General features: G+C 36.5%; 1 protein-coding gene across 2 annotated transcripts in view; it reads left to right on the top strand.

Annotated features, from left to right (window-relative positions):
• The window catches only part of tbc1d22a (TBC1 domain family, member 22a), a 157,255-nt gene that overhangs the window by 31,456 nt on the left and 107,477 nt on the right, over positions 1-18,322 (top strand). Inside the window, exons 6-7 of one of the 2 annotated variants that reach the window (XM_084111350.1) lie at positions 5,540-5,668; positions 10,989-11,054. In XM_084111350.1, coding sequence (XP_083967476.1) covers positions 5,540-5,668; positions 10,989-11,054 — 195 coding nt within the window. Of the gene's footprint in view, positions 1-5,539; positions 5,669-10,638; positions 10,702-10,988; positions 11,055-18,322 lie in introns of both variants that reach the window. The other variant, XM_084111351.1, reaches the window with a different exon arrangement.

Below are 18,322 nucleotides of genomic sequence, written 5' to 3'. Positions count from 1 at the left end.
CGAATCCCAGCGTAAACAGGATGCATACATTTTAAGAAAGGGGAGAACCTTTTAATATTGCAAAAAATATACACATTTCACTTTTTATAATGGATGAAAGATATGAAGTACATAACTGGTGTAAAGTTTCCCCTAGGACAGGACTGGCATGATGAGGGGGTTATGTGTGGTCTTACCCTTTGACACACAGACAGGCAGCAGTATGCCCTCCTGCCACACTGATATATGATGTGCCAGTCTGAAACAAGATGGATTGGAGGGGGATATTTGATATTCTGACCCTCTTCTAGGCTAGTGTGCGGTCACACACACACAGAAACATCCAATTTACCCGTGTGACCTTCATTTGCCTACGGCTACCTCATCTGTCATCTTGACTTGAACCCTGGACTGCAGCCCCACTCAATCAAACCTCATCGATCCATGCTATTGAGCTCCTGCACAGGTGTGCACATTATGAGTTCATCGGTGTGTGTGTATTTGTGTTTGAGTGAGTGGAGAGTGAGCGTGAACAGCTGGAAAGCATCCTTTAACAAGAGTAATGACCTGCGGAGGGCGGCATCACTGTTTGAATGGGCGCTTTAACGCATGATCAATTCTGTGCATCCTGCTGACGTCTCACAAACTGCCACCGAACTCCGCTCAACGCTTTCCTAAGAAGAAATCATTTCTCTTTTGTCAGGTAGCCCCTAGACAACAAAGATTTCATTAGTGGTGTTTGCTAAGGCAATAATCATTATTGCTCGTACACAGGATTTAATTTTGTACAAGTATTACATTTTGCAGAATAACACATCCAGTATTATTTCTGTTTGCTATGCAGAGACCAAAATGTCATGGAGGCTTGAGTTGGGTTCTTTTGTCTTTGGCCAGTAAGCAGCACCCTAGCAACCACCTTAAAATGCTGTAGCAAATGCCTAGAAATCACTTAACATCACTGTAGTAAACCACTTATAACACCCTAACAGTCACCTAGCAACCTCTTCACATCACTTAACAACCACCTGAAACACCTCAACAATCACCTGGCAACACCCTAGCAATAACCTAGCAACCACCTTACATCAAGTACACCCTAGAAATTATCTAGCAACTGCCTAGAAACCACTGAACATCACTCTCACAGCCACTTTTAACACCCTGACAGTCGCCTGGCAACCTCATAACATCACTCTAGCAACCACCTGGAACACTTCAACAGTCACCTGGCAACAACATCAAGCAACACCCTAGCAATAACCTAACAACCACCTTACACCACACTAGCAACCACCTAGAAAATTCTAGCAATTGCTTAGCAACCTCTTAGCTATTGCCTACCAATCACTTAAAACCTTCCTCACAACCACCTAGAAGACCCATCAAACTACCCAGACTGTTGAAGCGAATGTCACATCCAAGGGTGCCGCACAAGTCCTGAAAAGTGAAGCCAAAGCATTTTGATCGCCCCCTTGTGGCTGGCTGCAGTACACCTAATAAACCCCAACCTAATGTAATAGAATGGGACGTGAGCCGAATTAAAATATCCAATTAGACTTCAAATAATGTTTTTCCAAAGATCGTTTCTGTCATTTTAGGTAGTTCTTATCATGCAGATCTACGTTCAAGCGTAATTTTTTCCAATAAATTTTGTTATTAGTTAGTTATTTAATGCTATAAAATCGGGGTGTAACATGCTCGTGATTAAGTGACGTAACGATGTAATCGGCAACGACCATTACTGGGATGTTTTGGCTTCAGTTTTCTAGCTTAGACATGTTGTAAATCTTTTTATTTATTTATTTTTATACAGTTTATGGTTACATCTGTCTGATCTTTCGACTTAATGCGAACACTTTAGAAATGTTTGCCTTGTAACAGAGGGTTTCATTATCTGAGGTAATGGCACTGTCGACAAGACAAAAAGAGCTGGTGTTTTGCTCAGATGAGTTGAAATTTTACCCACAATCCCCATGCTGCCTTGTTTATTTGTGGGCATGACAGCAATAACTGCTGAACACTCAGTTATGAGTGTTCTAAAGTAACATTTCGTAGGTGTGCGATTAAAAAAAAAAAAAAAACTTACCTCAGTGTCTCATATTCTGTGGTAACTATTTTTTGGAGGTGGAAGACCCATCTTTTTCTCACCCACCCACACTCAGTGAAATAGCACACGGTGGGCTTTAATAAATAAAAGGATAAAGCTGTGCAGATGATTAAATGGTGGTTTCAGCCGCACTAATACGAGGTGTTTGAGTAATGGTGTCCCGTCGTGAGCAGGTGGGAGCGGGTTGATGCAGAGCCAGTGCCTGGACACAGACCTTACGCATGTGTTCATCCAAACCCAGCTGCTGGGAAACATTTATTACGGGCCTGTTGTTCCTGGACCTCTGCACCTGCTGTGAACAATGCCATGTTCTCTCTCTCTCTTCCTCTCTTTCTCTTTCTCTGGCAACAAAATGAGAACAACAACTTCATTTCATGTTCATTTCACCTCATGCGGTGTTAATACACGAGTGCTAGATCAGTGTTGTCGTCTTTTGTGGGTGTTCTTTTTGTAGATAAACAAAACCGTTCTTTTTGTAGATAAACTCTTTCATGCAGTGTGTAAAAGAGCTGTCTGAATGTAATAGGTCTGCAGTGTTTTAAAGATCAAAGCGCATGGCAAATAAAGTTATTGTCTGCTAATAGAGAATCGATTCTGAACTGCCGAAACGAGTCGTCAGCAATTCCAGTCTCACTTTCTGTGTAACAAATTTGGATAATGCCAGCCTATGGTTTTCATTGGCTGCCTGCGAACAACGTCTACTTTGATCCACCTCAAACACTGTAGTTGTAGCCGAGGCCTGGAAGAGTTTGGTTCATGTTGTTGACGTGTCGAGAAGATGTTTTCATTTCAAAAGGATGAGGACTCGCTCTGGAATTTATACGGAAAAACCGACGGCATCGTTACTGTTCGTATCGTTGTGTGTCAAGTGCTAAAGAAGTGCTGAAATTCATATATAGTAGTGGAAAATTTGTTTCTGACGCCTGCTGTAAGCGTTAGACCAATCACAACAGACTGGGCCATCTGACCAATCAGAGCAGAGTAGGCTTTCAGAAAGCAGGGGTTTAGAGAGGCTGAATATTTGAACAAAACGTTTTCAGAGTTTTTGGGAAATGAAGTGATGTGCAATGTTTATTAAGAGAGATTTAAAGTGTTTTTTTTCACCTTAGGTGCATGTAAACCGATTGTAGAAAACATCCAAAACAAAATTAGGAACCTTTAAAATACTTTACTTCTGGAAGTTGGCACTCGTGTTGGTCTGAAGAGGTTGCATCAAGATTGCATTGATGCCGGAATCCAGACAGTGTAAATAAAGCCCCTTTCACAAAGAGATTCCGGAAAATACACAGATAAAGTGACCCGGGATTTGACCCGGGTTCGTTTGATTTTGGGTTCATTCACACTGCCAGTGATTTTCCGGAATCAGAGAGTGCGTTCACACACAACCCGTAAAAATCCCGTAAAGACGTAAAAAATCCCGTATCCTGTAAAAAATCCCGTAAAAAAAGGCTAAAGACTTTGCGACCCAACCTGACCCCCAGTATTGTGAAATTTTAAGACTAAACACATCGCTCAACATAGTTTAACATATTTGTATTTATTTTCAGTGTACAAAACAAGACACACAGATTCTAATGATCTTTGGTAATAGGTGTGTGAACATTTTTTGTCAGTTTGGAAAAAGACAGACTGACAAACATTGGGAGAAAACTGGAGAGGAAAAAAAAATAGTAAGGTCAATTGACATTGTCATCAAATTTATGACCATTCACCATATATGTGTCCATTATTATTAGACAGTAAGGGGACATCATTAGGTTATTTACATTTATTTTCATCTCATGCCGTGTGACCTCTCAAGTAAAGATTTTAAAAGTTCTTGTCCAGTTATCAGTGTCTGACAAATTTTGTCTTGCCTTAAATTAAATATGAAACATAAGATGTGTGTAGAAAAAAAAGAATATTCAAGGCTCATGTAACTTGACAATTTCCTGTCATTTCCAATATTTTTTTTGTTAGTTTTGTGAAATCATGCAAAAAGTGTGATATTATTTAATTGTATGTAAATAAAACTAGGGCTGTCGAGTACTCAATTAAAAAAAAAAAAAAAATCCTTGATTGCAATTTACCCGTGTCGAGTAATTGGCGAAATACCGGAAGTGGCGCATTCCAAGGACGAGAATCCATGAACCGCATTATTAGACCGTTTTCATACCATAGCAGAATGCTATTATTAATTCACTAAGGTTACGATTCAATTAAGTAAATATATGCCCTGTGGGTTATATATATAATATATGCGCTTTAATTATTTTACATGCGTATAGGTTTACATGCGTCTCGAGAGCTGCTTCGTTCACAGTAAATGCTGCTCCACACAAACTGTTATTTACTCAAACTCCATCTCTGGGTTTGGATTGCTTATAACGTTTATCTGGGTATGCAATGTACGCCATTTCATCAGATGTGTAAGGTAAATATATAAACCTTCGCCAACACAAGAGAATACATAAATATGTTTCTAAATATGCAAACTGTTTATTGCGATTTCAAAATAAGTCTAAACCAAAAGCTCTGAGTTTGCATGTATAGTATCCACATATTCTTGTTTAAGAAATGACAGTTGCTGTAACATTTCTAACATATAGACGTGGCCAAATATTCAAGATTAAGTAAACATTTGAGTTAAATGTTGTTTGGCCAGTAGTGAACAAGGATTTAAAAAAATATAAATAAATAAATAAAAAATCCTCTTAAAATCTTATTTTTTGGAACTTGAGATTTGGTGGAAATAACATTTTGTTGGATTAGAATTTGGAAAATATTAGAATTTTCCTTGTTATGTCTCTTGTGATTCATATACACACTGTTGGATATTGTTAATAGAAAAAATAAATAAACTAGCAAGTCTGGAAAGCGTTTTATAAAAGTCCATAGGGTCTAACGTGCCCATAAGATAAAGAAACACTCCCATGTACCCCATCAAGTTTAAGAACTACCCTTTTTAACGCTATGGTTTTCTGTTAATAATGTGAACGTTACTTATTACTTATGTTCGTGTGTTAGACTTAATTACATATACATATGCTGATGGAGCGTAGAGCTTGGCACACATACATCTTGTCACAGAACTCGACTGAGTGTGGAAGTAAAAAATAGCCACATGGGGGAGCGTCTTGTGTGATAAATGGATTTCTGTGCTTGTAGATTTTTGTGCAATCAATTACTTTATCAAGAGACTTTCTTTTCTGGGCCTGAACATCTGCTGTGTTCTCATTCTCTTGCTATGGCAGTAATAAGAGGAAATGTAACTTTAAATGTGACTGATATCAACTTAGTGGCTCCAAACTCTTGGAAACCTTAAAACTTTGCTGAGTTTTGATTTTAAATTAGCAGCTTTTGTGCTAGTGCAGGCAAACAAACGTTTTGTTGGCGAACGCAGATCTATATCAGATTGATTTTGAGGTATCTCGTCGGGGCCGCTGTAAACGTTAGTTTTTTATTTATTTACAGGGGTACCTGCCTGCCAATGCAGAGCGGAGGGAAAGCACGTTGCAGAGGAAACGACAGGAATACTTTGGCTTTATCGAGCAGTACTATGACTCCCGCAACGACGAACACCATCAGGACACATACAGACAGGTAACTGACTATATTTAATTCTAGATGGGACACAGATTTGTGTTTTATGACTTATTTTATAAGCATTAGAATCAAAATGTGTGTATGTTTGTTGTTAGAACTATGAGGTATGTTAGATTCTAACATAAAATTAAAGGGATAGTTCACTTTGAAATTAAATTTTGGTATGTTTTAGCTTACCTCAAGGGCATCCAAGATGTAGGTGTCTTTTTTTCCGCAGTAGTTTCAATTTTGATATTTTTAGGTCAAACCGTTCTTGTCTGTCAGTCATATAATGCAGGTCTATGGTCACCACCTCAAAGAGCATGCACAGAGTCCAAAGTAAAACAATTCCCCATCGTCCAAATTAAACAATTCCCCATCGTAAGTACACATTGATGGCCTAAGACACGAAACGAGCGGTTTGTGTGAGAAAACGAACAGTATTTATATCGTTTTTACCTTTTGTACACAGCCACGTCCAAGTGATCTGAGGGCGCGGGCGCTTCCTAGTGTGTGATGTGTGCGCAGACTGGCGCATAGATATATACACTAGATGTCACCTTAAAAACATTCGTTCCAATGAACTGCCATAGACAAGGCAACATCTAGTGTATATATCTTTTTTTCCGCAGTAGTTTCAATTTTGATAATTTGGACGATGGGGAATTGCTTTAATTTGGACTCTGTGCATGCTCTTTGAGGTGGTGACCATAGACCTGCATTATATGACTGACAGACAAGAACGGTTTGACCTAAAAATATCAAAATTGAAACTACTGTGGAAAAAAAGACACCTACATCTTGGATGCCCTTGAGGTAAGCTAAAACATACCAAAATTTAATTTCAAAGTGAACTATCCCTTTAACTTGGCAGAGAAAAAAAAAAAAGGTCTTAAACAGTAAATGTGTATCATCCCATTGAAGTGAAAAATACATTTTATGGTTTTGCTGTACATAACAACATAATAAAAATCATCTGGTCGTTAGGTAAATTAGGTAAATACAACCTCAGATGAACAATAACACATGACATATTACATCATAAATAAAGCCAAAATGGAAAAGCCATGCGTGACAAGCTAAGTACACCCTATGATTCAATTGCTTGTAGAGCCACTTTTAGCAGCAATAAGTTGAAGGGATTGTTTTCTATATGACAGTATCAGTCTCTTTACAACGTTGCTTCAATTCATTGAGGTTTTTGGGCATCGGTTTATGCACAGCTCTCTTTAGGTCCCGCTGCAACATTTCAGTTGGGTTGAGGTCTGGACTTTGACTGAGCCACCTTGATTCTTTTCCTTTTCAGCCATTCTGTTGTAGATTTGCTGCTGTGCTGCTTGAAATCATTGTCCAGTTTCATGACCTAAGCTTTAGCTTTCGGACAGATCCTCACATTTGACTCTATAATACTTTAGCATACAGAGGAGTTCATGGTCGACTCATTGACTGTGAGGTGCCCAGGTCCTGTGACTGCAACACAAGCCACAAATGATCACCCCTCCACCAGGGGTAGAGAGAAGAAGCTTTCTCCTGGCAACCCTTCCAAACATGCCATACTTGTCCCGTCTTTTTCTAATTGTACTGTTATAAACTTGAACATTTAACATGTTAACTAAGGCCTGTATCGAGTCTGAGATGAAGCTCTTTGGGTGTTTTGCGATTTCTCTGAGCAGTGCACGGCCTGACCTTGGGGTGAATTTGCTGGGACGTCCACTCCTGGGACTATTGGCAACTGTCTTAAATGTTTTCCACTTGTGAATAATCTTCCTTAATGTAGAATAATGGACTTCAAATTGTTTGGAAATGGCCATATAACGCTTCCCAGACTGATGGCAGGAACAGTTGCTTCTCTGAGATCATTGCTGATGTCTTTCCTCCTTGGCATAGTGTTAACACACACCTGAATGCTCCAGACCAGCAAACTGCCAAAACTTCTGCTTTTATGGAGTTAGTCACACATGCTGATGATAAATTAATCTAAGACATTTGATTAGCAGCGCCTGACTGCTACTTACCCTATTAATTCCCATGGAAGCAGAAAGGATGTACTTAGTTTGTCACCCATGGCTTTTCCATTTTGGCATAGTTTTTGTTAAATAAATAATGAAATGGTGTAATATGTCATGTGTTTTTGTTCATGTGAGGTTGTATTTATCTAATTTTAAGACCAGCCAAGGACCAGATGATTTGTTATGTCCTGATACATAAAACCACATAATTCAATAGGGTGTCCTTTCTTTTTCACATGACTGTGTGTATATATAGGAATATGTATAAGATATATAATATATAAGAAAATAGGTTTCATACAAACTGTATTGGTAACATGGTTGAAATCTAAAATTTGTATTTATAGAATTATTTATAAAATGATAATGCTGATATAATATGAAGAGTTCAGATGCAAAAGCCTCTAAGTGCCATCTGAAATTTTCTTCTAGAATGATCATTTTTATCAAGCTCGTATGTTTAAGTTCAATAATTTCACTTAATTGGCAGTGGAAATTACCTATTAATTGTCATTTAAATGAAATTACTAAACTTAAATATACAAGCTTGATAAAAATGATCATTTTATAAGAAAATTTCAGATGGCACTTAGAGGCTTTTGCATCTGAACTCTTCATATCTAGTAGTCTTTTCACTGACCATTTTCTTTGGAGAAAAAAAGTCCCTATTTTGTAAAAAATAATGGGTCTCATTCACTAAGCCTGCATACACACAAATTTGTGTGTGAAATCTGCATACGAGCAAATCATGACTCACCAAAAACTTGTGTACTTACATTAATTTTAAATTTACGAAAAAAAAAAAACAATAGGAACTGAAACCACTTAGCACCTAAAAAGGTAGGTGCTTTTCTTTTATATTTCATCTTAACATGATTATAATTTTTAGAAGTTATATTTTATTATTTATACATTTAATTATATGATATTAATTATGTATACAATTATATAATAAATTAATAAACAATTACATTTAATTTCATCATATACTTATCATATACAGTGAAAGAGTAAGACAAGTTTGACTAGAGTGATGAAAGGCTGTAAAGGAAAGGTTGTGCAGAAAGCCTTTATATAGAGATGGTTTGGACACGGCCACCCATTTACAATACTCCAAATTCACTAACAATACAACGAGATTAAGAACAAATTCATGTGGGTACGCACGTGTTGTGAATTAGGCGAGATTTTTCTGGAGAAGTTCTCCCCTGCGAAATAATACGAAATTATTAGTGAATGATTAGTGAATGATTAGTGAATAATAATTTACGCAATTATTAGTGAATGAGACCCAGTGTTCCCATTGTGAACCTTATTTGTGGAAAAGGCCTCCTATGTCTAGAGAATGCTGCTAACTGAACTTTATACAGGATGATGGCAATAATTAGCTGAATCAAAGACTCTGGAGATTATTCAGAACTTCCTGTGTTTTCCTTTTAATTTCCTGTACAGCTCTGCACGGCCAGTGCTAATTCTGCTATAAATAGAATCATTTTTAAGTTCAAAGCCAGCAGTTCAGTTTTGCCAGGGGTTTAATGTGATATAGTCAGGGGTTTTGGTTGCGTTTTACCTACTGTCGAGGTCTTGGCAGCAGCAGTTTGTTAGCTTTGCCAAAAACACTGTTATGTTAGAAGCTCCGAGTGTTTAGAAATGCCACCAGCAGATAGTGTTTGATTATTTAGATGCTGAAGAGGAAAAGATGACAAGGAGTGTTTAAAGCTCCAGTGAATTGGCAGGAGGATGTGAAGATCAAACTGTTGCTGTCACTCTGATCTGATAAATGTCTACCTGATTTAAGACTGCCGTCTAGTGATCACTGACGATGCGAGATTCACGCTTTTGTTTCTCCTCTCGAAAGCTATATCTGGGTGATTCTCACCGGCCTGTTAAGAACTTTTGTTGTATTTCACTTTAAAATTATAAATAAATAAGATATATTTAGTTGCTTTTTACCGTCATTAAGGCTTTTTTTTTTTGGCATTGTGACATTTTCATAACAGCACTTATCCCCAAGTCAGGAAAATTATGTTAATAAAAATATTTAATTTGTGGATATTTTACATGAATAAAATGGGAAATAAAGATTGGTTGTATATTAAGATATTATTGTGGCATTAGTACAACAATAAATGCTCATAACAATAATGCAAAATAATGTTTTAAAAAAAAAGTATCTCATGTTTTAAATGCATCATTTTAGTATTTGTACTTCCTTTAATTTATGCAGATTTAAAAAAAAGAAAAATCCAGACTTATGCCCTCATTCATATGACTTGACTTGACTTAATGAGAATTACCACTGAGTAGAATTGGGTTGCAAAGTGCTTAGTTATCATGAAAATATTATTCCCCCCCCCCCCCCCCCCCTCCCCTCCAAAAAAACAAACAAAACATCTAATGCAACCATCATAATGATTAGGGATGCACCGATATGAAAATTATGCCCGATAATCGATATTTCTTTATATTTGAATGCCGATGACCGATATATTGACCGATAAAACTAAATCTAAACAAAAAGAGGCTGATTACAAAAACAAAAGTTTCACCATTAAAAGCCACGTCCCAAGAACACAATTTCAATGTTCTCATTATAATTTTATGTATGACAGATTTTGCGCTGCGCATGTTGCACTTTACTGTATTTTCCATTTTATGAAGTGATTCCAATCATTTTTCAGCAAATTCAAAACCTTCATGGAGAACAGTGCGCATCTGAAGAGTCTCAGCTGAAGGAAATAATCCATTATTGATCGGCTTTAATATATCGGCCAAATTTTCTTATCAGGCCGATAACGATAACAGTAAAATGAACAAATATCAGCCGATACCGATATGGTGGCCGATATATCGTGCATCCCTAATAATGATCATATTTGTGTGTTTGTCATCTCTCAGTTCCATAACTCTCTATGTTCTTGACATCGACATTTTGTATATATATGTGTGTATGTGTGTGTGTGTTTTCTGAACCATCAGATTCACATAGATATTCCCCGAATGAGTCCGGAAAGTTTAGTTCTACAGCCCAAGGTGACCGAGGTAAGAGGACTGATGGTCACGCCACATGCTTCTGTCCACCCAAAAGCACGTCACTCAATCATCATCCATCTGTCTGTCTGTCAAACTGTCTGTCTGGTCTCGATCTCAAATTTTTTGGGGTTGGAAATCTTGCGTTAAGGTGCACAGGAAGTAGAATGCAGAATTCAGTGAGTTTCTTCTCAGGTGCAGCCTCTAACGGGCAGACCCCGTTTCTCTTCGAGCTTTCTCGCTGCCGTTCTGTCCTAACCTGCTTGTGCTCCTCTTTTTTTTGTCTCTCTTCCCTGCAGATTCACATTGACATACCGAGAACTAATCCTCTTATACCTCTCTTTCAACAAGCTTCTGTGCAAGAGGTGAGAAGTTTGCACCACCCATTTTACTCAGCTTGACTCGTTCATCCTCACAAACTCACATCCAGACACAAAGAGCATCTTAAAGAAACTATCCACCTTGAGCATTCTCTCATCCTTATCTCATTACAAACCATATGAGTTTATTTCTTCCATGAAACACAAGAGGAGAAATCTGAAGACTGTATAGATTTAGAATGATTGGGAAATAAAGCTTTCAGGTTTCAAAAAGGATGCAGCTGAACCATACAAGTGTCATAGAAGTGATCTATACCTATCATTGATGTGTGTCGGACAGTTGGAGAACAGATTAAAACCTAAGTCGGTATTTACTGGTAGTCTTAAAGGGATAGTTCACCCAAAAATGAAAATGCTGTCATCATTTACTCTTCCTCAAGTTGTTCCAAACCTGTATGACTGAACACAAAAGAAGAGATTTTAAAGAAGGTTGTTAATTAAACAGTTGCTGGTCCCCATTGACTTCCATAGTATTTTTTTTTCCTACTATGGAAGTCAATGGGGTCCATCAGTCGTTTGGTTACCGACTTTCTTCAAAATATCTTCTTTTGTGTTCAGCAGAAGAAAGAAAGTCAAACAGGTTTGGAACAACTTGAGGGAGAGTAAATGATGACAGCATTTTCATTTTTGGGTGAACTAAGCTCATATACACAATTTGAGGGGAAAAATAATTTAGTATTATTTAAAAATGTATCTTACGTAAAAGGGAAAAGTCTCATAATAATGCATACAAAAAACACCCGTTTTATTGTAAATATTATACCATATTTTAATTTTAAAGGTATAGTGGAGGATCTTTCCGAATTTTAGATAAGACCCGCCCTCTCCACTTTTTGAATAAGTTTGATTGATTCACCAGAATGATTGACAATTAGGAGGACCAATAGTATAGGTGATCCACCCGGAAGTAAAAAATCCTCCGCTATACCTTTAAGTTAAAACTTTTAGTGTTTGTTTTAAATTTATGTTAATTTTAATTACAAAACATCCTTACATAATGAGAATCATAATTGAGAAGAATTTGAATTCATATATCATGAAAATATAGTATAAAATATAAGGGCTTAATTTCCAGTCTGTTCCTTTAGAAAACATAGTTATAATAATATAGTGCACAAGTCCTTTGTAACACTTATGATGCTTTTGAATACATTTTAAACCTTTGTTCATTATAATTGTGTAAGCAAGAGCAAACAGTACAGTTTTTAAAAAAAAACATTTCCTTCTGTATTCCTTGGGAGAATATTGCTCATACAGGTTTGAAATGACTTGAGACGAACAAATAATTTTAATTTGAGAAGTAATCTTTTGAACTAAGTTCGATCACATTAAGCAGGAGCAAGTTGCATGTTGGCTTTGAAATGCTCTGTATTTGTGTCACATGATAGCATGCCAGAAAAAGTCTTGTAATGATGCATGCACTAACAAATTTCTATTAGCGAACACACTTTCTTTATGCCCTCAAACACACCGCTATCCCCAAATGTACTGTGCAGTCAAAATGGACAGCATGTTCTGTTCCAAACCCTGAGCTGCTTTGCTTTAACTGAGAAGAACATTTACATTTACAGATGTACAGATTTAGTTTTATCTAAACCAGGTATGGGCAACTCTGCTCAGAGTTTTGCTCCAACCCTCATTAAACACACCTGAACCAGCTAATCAAGCTCTTCAGGATTACTAGAAAGCTTTGTCAGGGTTTGAGCTAAACTATGCAGGACAGGCGCCCTACCGGTCCGAAGTTGCCCATCCATGATCTTACAATAGAGGAAGAAAGCAATTCGTCAAAGAGCCAACTATATTCGTAATATGAAATGTCACATTTGTTTGACAACTAGATTAGGAGGCAAGCTAGATACGAATCTGAACCTGATCATTTTGTCAGATTTTGAATATACAAAATGTTTTAAATACAATAGGTCTCGTCCAGGGTTATTAATCGTTAAAGCTATTAAAAACATTTATGTTAATTGAAATAAAGCTGAAAGTATAAAATATAAATATTTGATGAACATTTTTTGCATTGCCAATAATGTTAAAGTTGAAGCCGTAACTGGGTATAAATAAAAACTGAAATGAAAATAACTTAAATACCTAAATATAAAAAAATAAAAAAATAAAAAAATACATAATTAAATTACTATACTAAAATTAACATGGTTATTAAAATTTACAAATAAAAGCTAATTCAGAATAGTTTTAACTTTAATGAGTAACACTTTACAATAAGGTCTAATTTGTTAATATTAGTTAATGTATTAACTAAAAGTGTACAACATACTTGGACAACATTTATTAATATTTGTTAATGTTAAGTTAATACAAATACAGTTGTTCATGTTAGTTCACACTGCATTAACTAATGTTAACAAATACAACTTTTGATTTTAATAATGTATTAGCAAATTTTGAAATTAATATTAACTAATATTAATAAATGCTGTAGAAGTATTGTTCACTAACTTTAACTAATGAAACCTTGTAAAGGGTTTCCACTATAATGAAACTGAAATAAAAACTAAAATAAAATATATATACATGTATTCAAATATAATGCATAATACACATGATTAATTTGAATGCACATACATTTGACTTTTTTTGCCCTAATGTTTATCTAATTTATTTGCCTAATTTTTAATCTTCATTTTAGCACACGTCAAATCAGACATGTGAATTATTCTTTAATAATTAGAAAACACTAATCCGAATGCAAAGTAATGAACAGACTCCATATGAGGAAATGTCATGAACTTGTAATTTCAATGAAAAACTTAGATAAAAAATGATCCATGAATTTATATGGAAACAAGATTTAGGAGCTTTCATCTTTACTCTCCTCATGTTACGTTGCATTTGGAGGTCGACTACTTTTGACCGACAAAATTCCAGCCACCGTACAAAACCTTTCTTTTTAGTAAACTTTGTGTACACAAACAATGTAGTCAATGCTCAAGTTCATGTGTAGAGCCCCTGGTGATACTTAGAGCACAGTTTTATGTTGTGTCGAGCCGCCTTAGTGTTTTAAAAATAGCGATTTTGATGTTATCATAGAAGTGCCCCATGCACTCCCATTCAAAAGGCATTTTGACCTAAAACGAAATCTTAAAAGTGGCGTTTCTATTCTAATTATGCTTTTACACGAAAGTTTGATTCGGGCAGATTAACAAAAAGAGCCTAGGTTCAATTCTGGTGAGAGTTACCCATTAACTACCCCCAACACGGCCTTTCAATTTCACATTCAACATATTCAATTTAGTGTGATGGGCTCTCAAGACATGAATTTCCATCACAAACACATGTCTGTCGATGCATCGTGGCCCTGAGCAAGAATCCTTCTCCATTTCCCACTGCTGCCTTTTAAAAAATAATTTCGCATTTAAAAGGAGAATCAAAAACAAGCAGTGTTTGGAGTATGGCGATCTTCACTGTGGATGTCTCCTAACCAAATAAATGGATAATATTTTCGCTTCGGGTGCTTCGGTGCACTCCAGCTCGGCCATTGATTTCTGCTGCCCGATTTAGTGTCTAATTTCCACTATGTAATGGGCTTCTGTAGGAGATCTTGCCATGACTACCTCGATGAGAAGAGACTGGGTGGGGAGGGTTCGAGAAAGAAAAGAGTCTAAAGTCTTTGATAAATGGAGCTTTGATCATAGAAAAGAACGCAGATGAGAAAGCCGCACCATTTGATCGACACAATCGGGAAAAAAATGAACGCGAGCTGCCGTGTACACATTTATTGTTTAGGGCTCAACGTGAGAGATGAGTTTATTTGGGGATGACAGATACATTACGTCCTGAAAGGAGCGCGGGAGATGTCAGTTGCATGCGTCAGAGAGAAGAGAAAGAGAAAGTATTCCATTTTCCCTCTTGATTTAAGTCAAACTTCTTGCTTCTTTCCATTGTGCTGTCAGCAAGGTGAGACGAAAACACAAACAACTGTCACCATCACTTTGAATTAAGGTATTGCCTTCAAAGAAAGGAACACAAAAAAGTCCCACAAAAAGTTTTTTTTTTTTTTTTTTTTACTGTCAAAAAGATCAACTTAAAAACAATATCTGGAGTTAAAGAGCTGAAGTTACTCAAAACTCAGACAAGGCTACATAAATGTATTTAAAGAATGAACACGGTTTTACCAAGTAGGAATTGCTCCTGAATCGCATTTTTTTACTCAAATTACTGATAAAAAAAAAAAGTAAAAAATAACAATTTATTTTTCATGATAAAAATAAAACATTAAACTGAAACTGTTGACGGAAATAACAATACAAAATAACACTGACAGACATTAACATTGCACAATGTTTTTTGAAGAAAAATCGAAGAAAAAGTTGCTAGTGTGTGTAAGTTATGAATGCACTCTTTCCTTAAAACACTAAAACACAAAGACAGTGGTGCACATTATTATGTTGATTTTTTGGAGCTCAGGCTTTCACAACAGCAAGGACAATTTTCACGTTTTTGTTAAATATTGAACATTTTTGTGACACTTTAGGCGAGACACGGCAGGCAAAAACAATGTTTTTTTTTTACTGGTCAATTGTGAGATTTTTGGATATTTGTCTTCAATAACATGTCTTCTTTCAGACTTGTGGTGAAAAAAGTCCGAAATACACATTTAGGTCTTTATTTTATTACACTTTGTCTGTTTGCGTCTGTAGATTTCTCATTAATTCAACAAAAGTTGGCGTTCTTAATCAACATGCTGCTCCGCGATCGCTGCCGGCACCCTGTCATCACATGCACCGTTAGGAAGCTCTCTCTCTCCTGTACAATCCTGTCGGATCCAAACATGGTCATTTCCTTTTTATCAGCAATCGTGAAAGTAAAAGGGCTGAATGCGCAATCTCATTGGCTGATGATAAATCTTTAAAACCCGTTTTCTCAAAATGACTTTTCTCTCATACTCCAAGTCCGAAATCTCCACTTCAGTAGCACCTATATACATCAAACTTTCCAGTCTTGTACCTAGTTATATTATGAAGACATTTACAGAGGGATTTGTAAATATATTATTCCTAGCCTGATTTATATAACATTTTATTCCAAAAAACATGGCGAAAATCTTTTTTTAAGGCTATTGACAGTATTTTCTGATTTACAGGATAATAAAAGTAGATATCCATAAATCCCTCTGTAATTTTTTTCCAATTTAATATGTGAACACAATGAAAAAATAATTTTTAACCTGGCTTTATCCAATACTCAGATTTCGTTTTTTAAAATATATGCAAATTAGCGCATATTTAATTAGATATTGCCTAATTTGCATATTTAAACATTAAATTACAGAAAACTTGTAATACATTTTTTTCTCATCTTAATGTAGGTAATCAACTGGGAAAGTTTCATGGTGATATCTGCTAGTTAAAAATTTTACCCTATTCACCTGTAGTGTCTCGCCTTAAGGGATAATGTATAGTTGTGGTCAGAATTAATGGCACCCCTGGTAAATATGATCAAAAATGGCTGTGAAAAATACATCTGCATTGTTTATCCTTTTGATCTTTCATTAAAAAAAATTGCAAAAATCTAACCTTTCTTTGAAGTAAAAGAATTGAAAGTGGGGGGAAAATCGCATTATGAAATAAATGTTTTTCTCCAAAACACGTTGGCCACAATTATTGGCACCCCTAGAATTGTTTAAAAGTAAAATGTCTCTGAAGTATATTCCCATTAATATTTACCTTTTTTTTTTAGCACACCAGGGTGACCAACGCATTCTCATCCTAGGGCGTCATATACTGACGCTTTTGACATTTCGTCTACATCGAACGCACATGGCACCCTTTAGCGTCAATATGAGACGCACAGAGCTTTGTTCGGTTATGGGTAGGTTTAGGTCTGGTGTAGGGTTACGGTTAGACCGCTAGGAGGCGCCTTCTGGCCCATATCTATCTGCGTCTCATATTGACGCTAAAGGGTGCCATGTGCGTTCGATGTAGACGAAATGTCAAAAGCAAACATGAAATTGTCTAGCTATGACTTCTTGTTTCACAGGAGTTTAAATGTGAGGAAACACAAAGGCCAAATTGTTGAGCATCACAAAATAGAAAGTGGCTGTAAGAAAATAGCTAAAGAATTGAAAATCCTCATTTCCACCATCAGGGCAATAATTAAGAAGTTCCAATCAACTAAAGATGTTACGAATCTGCCAGGAAGAGGACGTGTGTCTATATTGTCTTAATGTACGGTGAGGAGGAGAGTTTGAGTGGCCAAAGACTCTTCAAGGATCACAGATGGAGAATTAGTTGAGTCTTGGGGTAGGAAGCCTACCAAAAAAAAAAAAAAAAAAAAAAAATCAAACAACCCCTACATCCCCACATGTTGTTTGGGAGGGTTTCAAGAATAATCCTCCGCGCTCATCCAGTAACAAACTCCAGCATATTCAGTTGTCAGACATGACTGGAGCTTCAACTAAATAAAGAGCTTTTTGGCAGCAAACACGCAAGATGGGTTTGGTGCACACAAGGATAAAAAGTACCCCATGTGTACAATTTAATATACCGTTGGATCTTTAATGTTGTGGGCATATTTTTCTGCTGGAGGTCCAGGACATCTTGTTCAGATACATGGCATCGTGGATTCTATCAAATATAAAAAGATAAAAATTCTTCTGCTAGAAATCTTATAATGGGCCGTGGTTGGATCTTCCATTAGGACAACGATCCAAAACAAATATCAAAATCAACACAAAAATGTGTTACGTAGCAAAAAATGAAGCTTCTGCCATGACCGTCCCAGTTCCCTGACCTGATGAGTGGAGTGAACTGAAGAGAAGAAGCATCAACATGGATCTGGGAATCTGAAGGATCTGGAGAGATTCTGTATGGAGGAATGGTCTCTGATCTCTTGTCAGGTGTTCTCCAAACTCATCAGGCATTATAGGAGAAGACTCAGAGCTGTTATCTTGGCAAAAGGAGGTTGCAAAAAGTATTTAATAAAAGGGTGCCAATAATTGTGGCCAACGTGTTTTGGAGAAAAAAACATTTCATAATGTGATTCCCCCCCCACTTTCAATTCTTTACTTCAATGAAAGGTTTGATTTTTGCTAACTTTTTGAATGAAAGATCAAAAGGATAAACAATGCAGATTTATTTTTTACAGCCATCATATTTACCAGGGATGCCATTAATTCTGACCACAACTGTACATCCGCTGGTTGTTATGGCAAAAATTAACCCAGAGAGGGTGATCAGTTATATTGCGTTAACCGGCTGGAAATGCATTATCCCGCTTATTACACTGCT

The sequence above is a fragment of the Abramis brama genome (genome assembly GCF_963993115.1).
Source record: "Abramis brama genome assembly, chromosome: 4".
Classification (NCBI taxonomy): domain Eukaryota; kingdom Metazoa; phylum Chordata; class Actinopteri; order Cypriniformes; family Leuciscidae; genus Abramis; species Abramis brama.
Note: the sequence above shows the minus strand (reverse complement) of the source record. Positions and strands in the feature narration are given on the sequence as shown.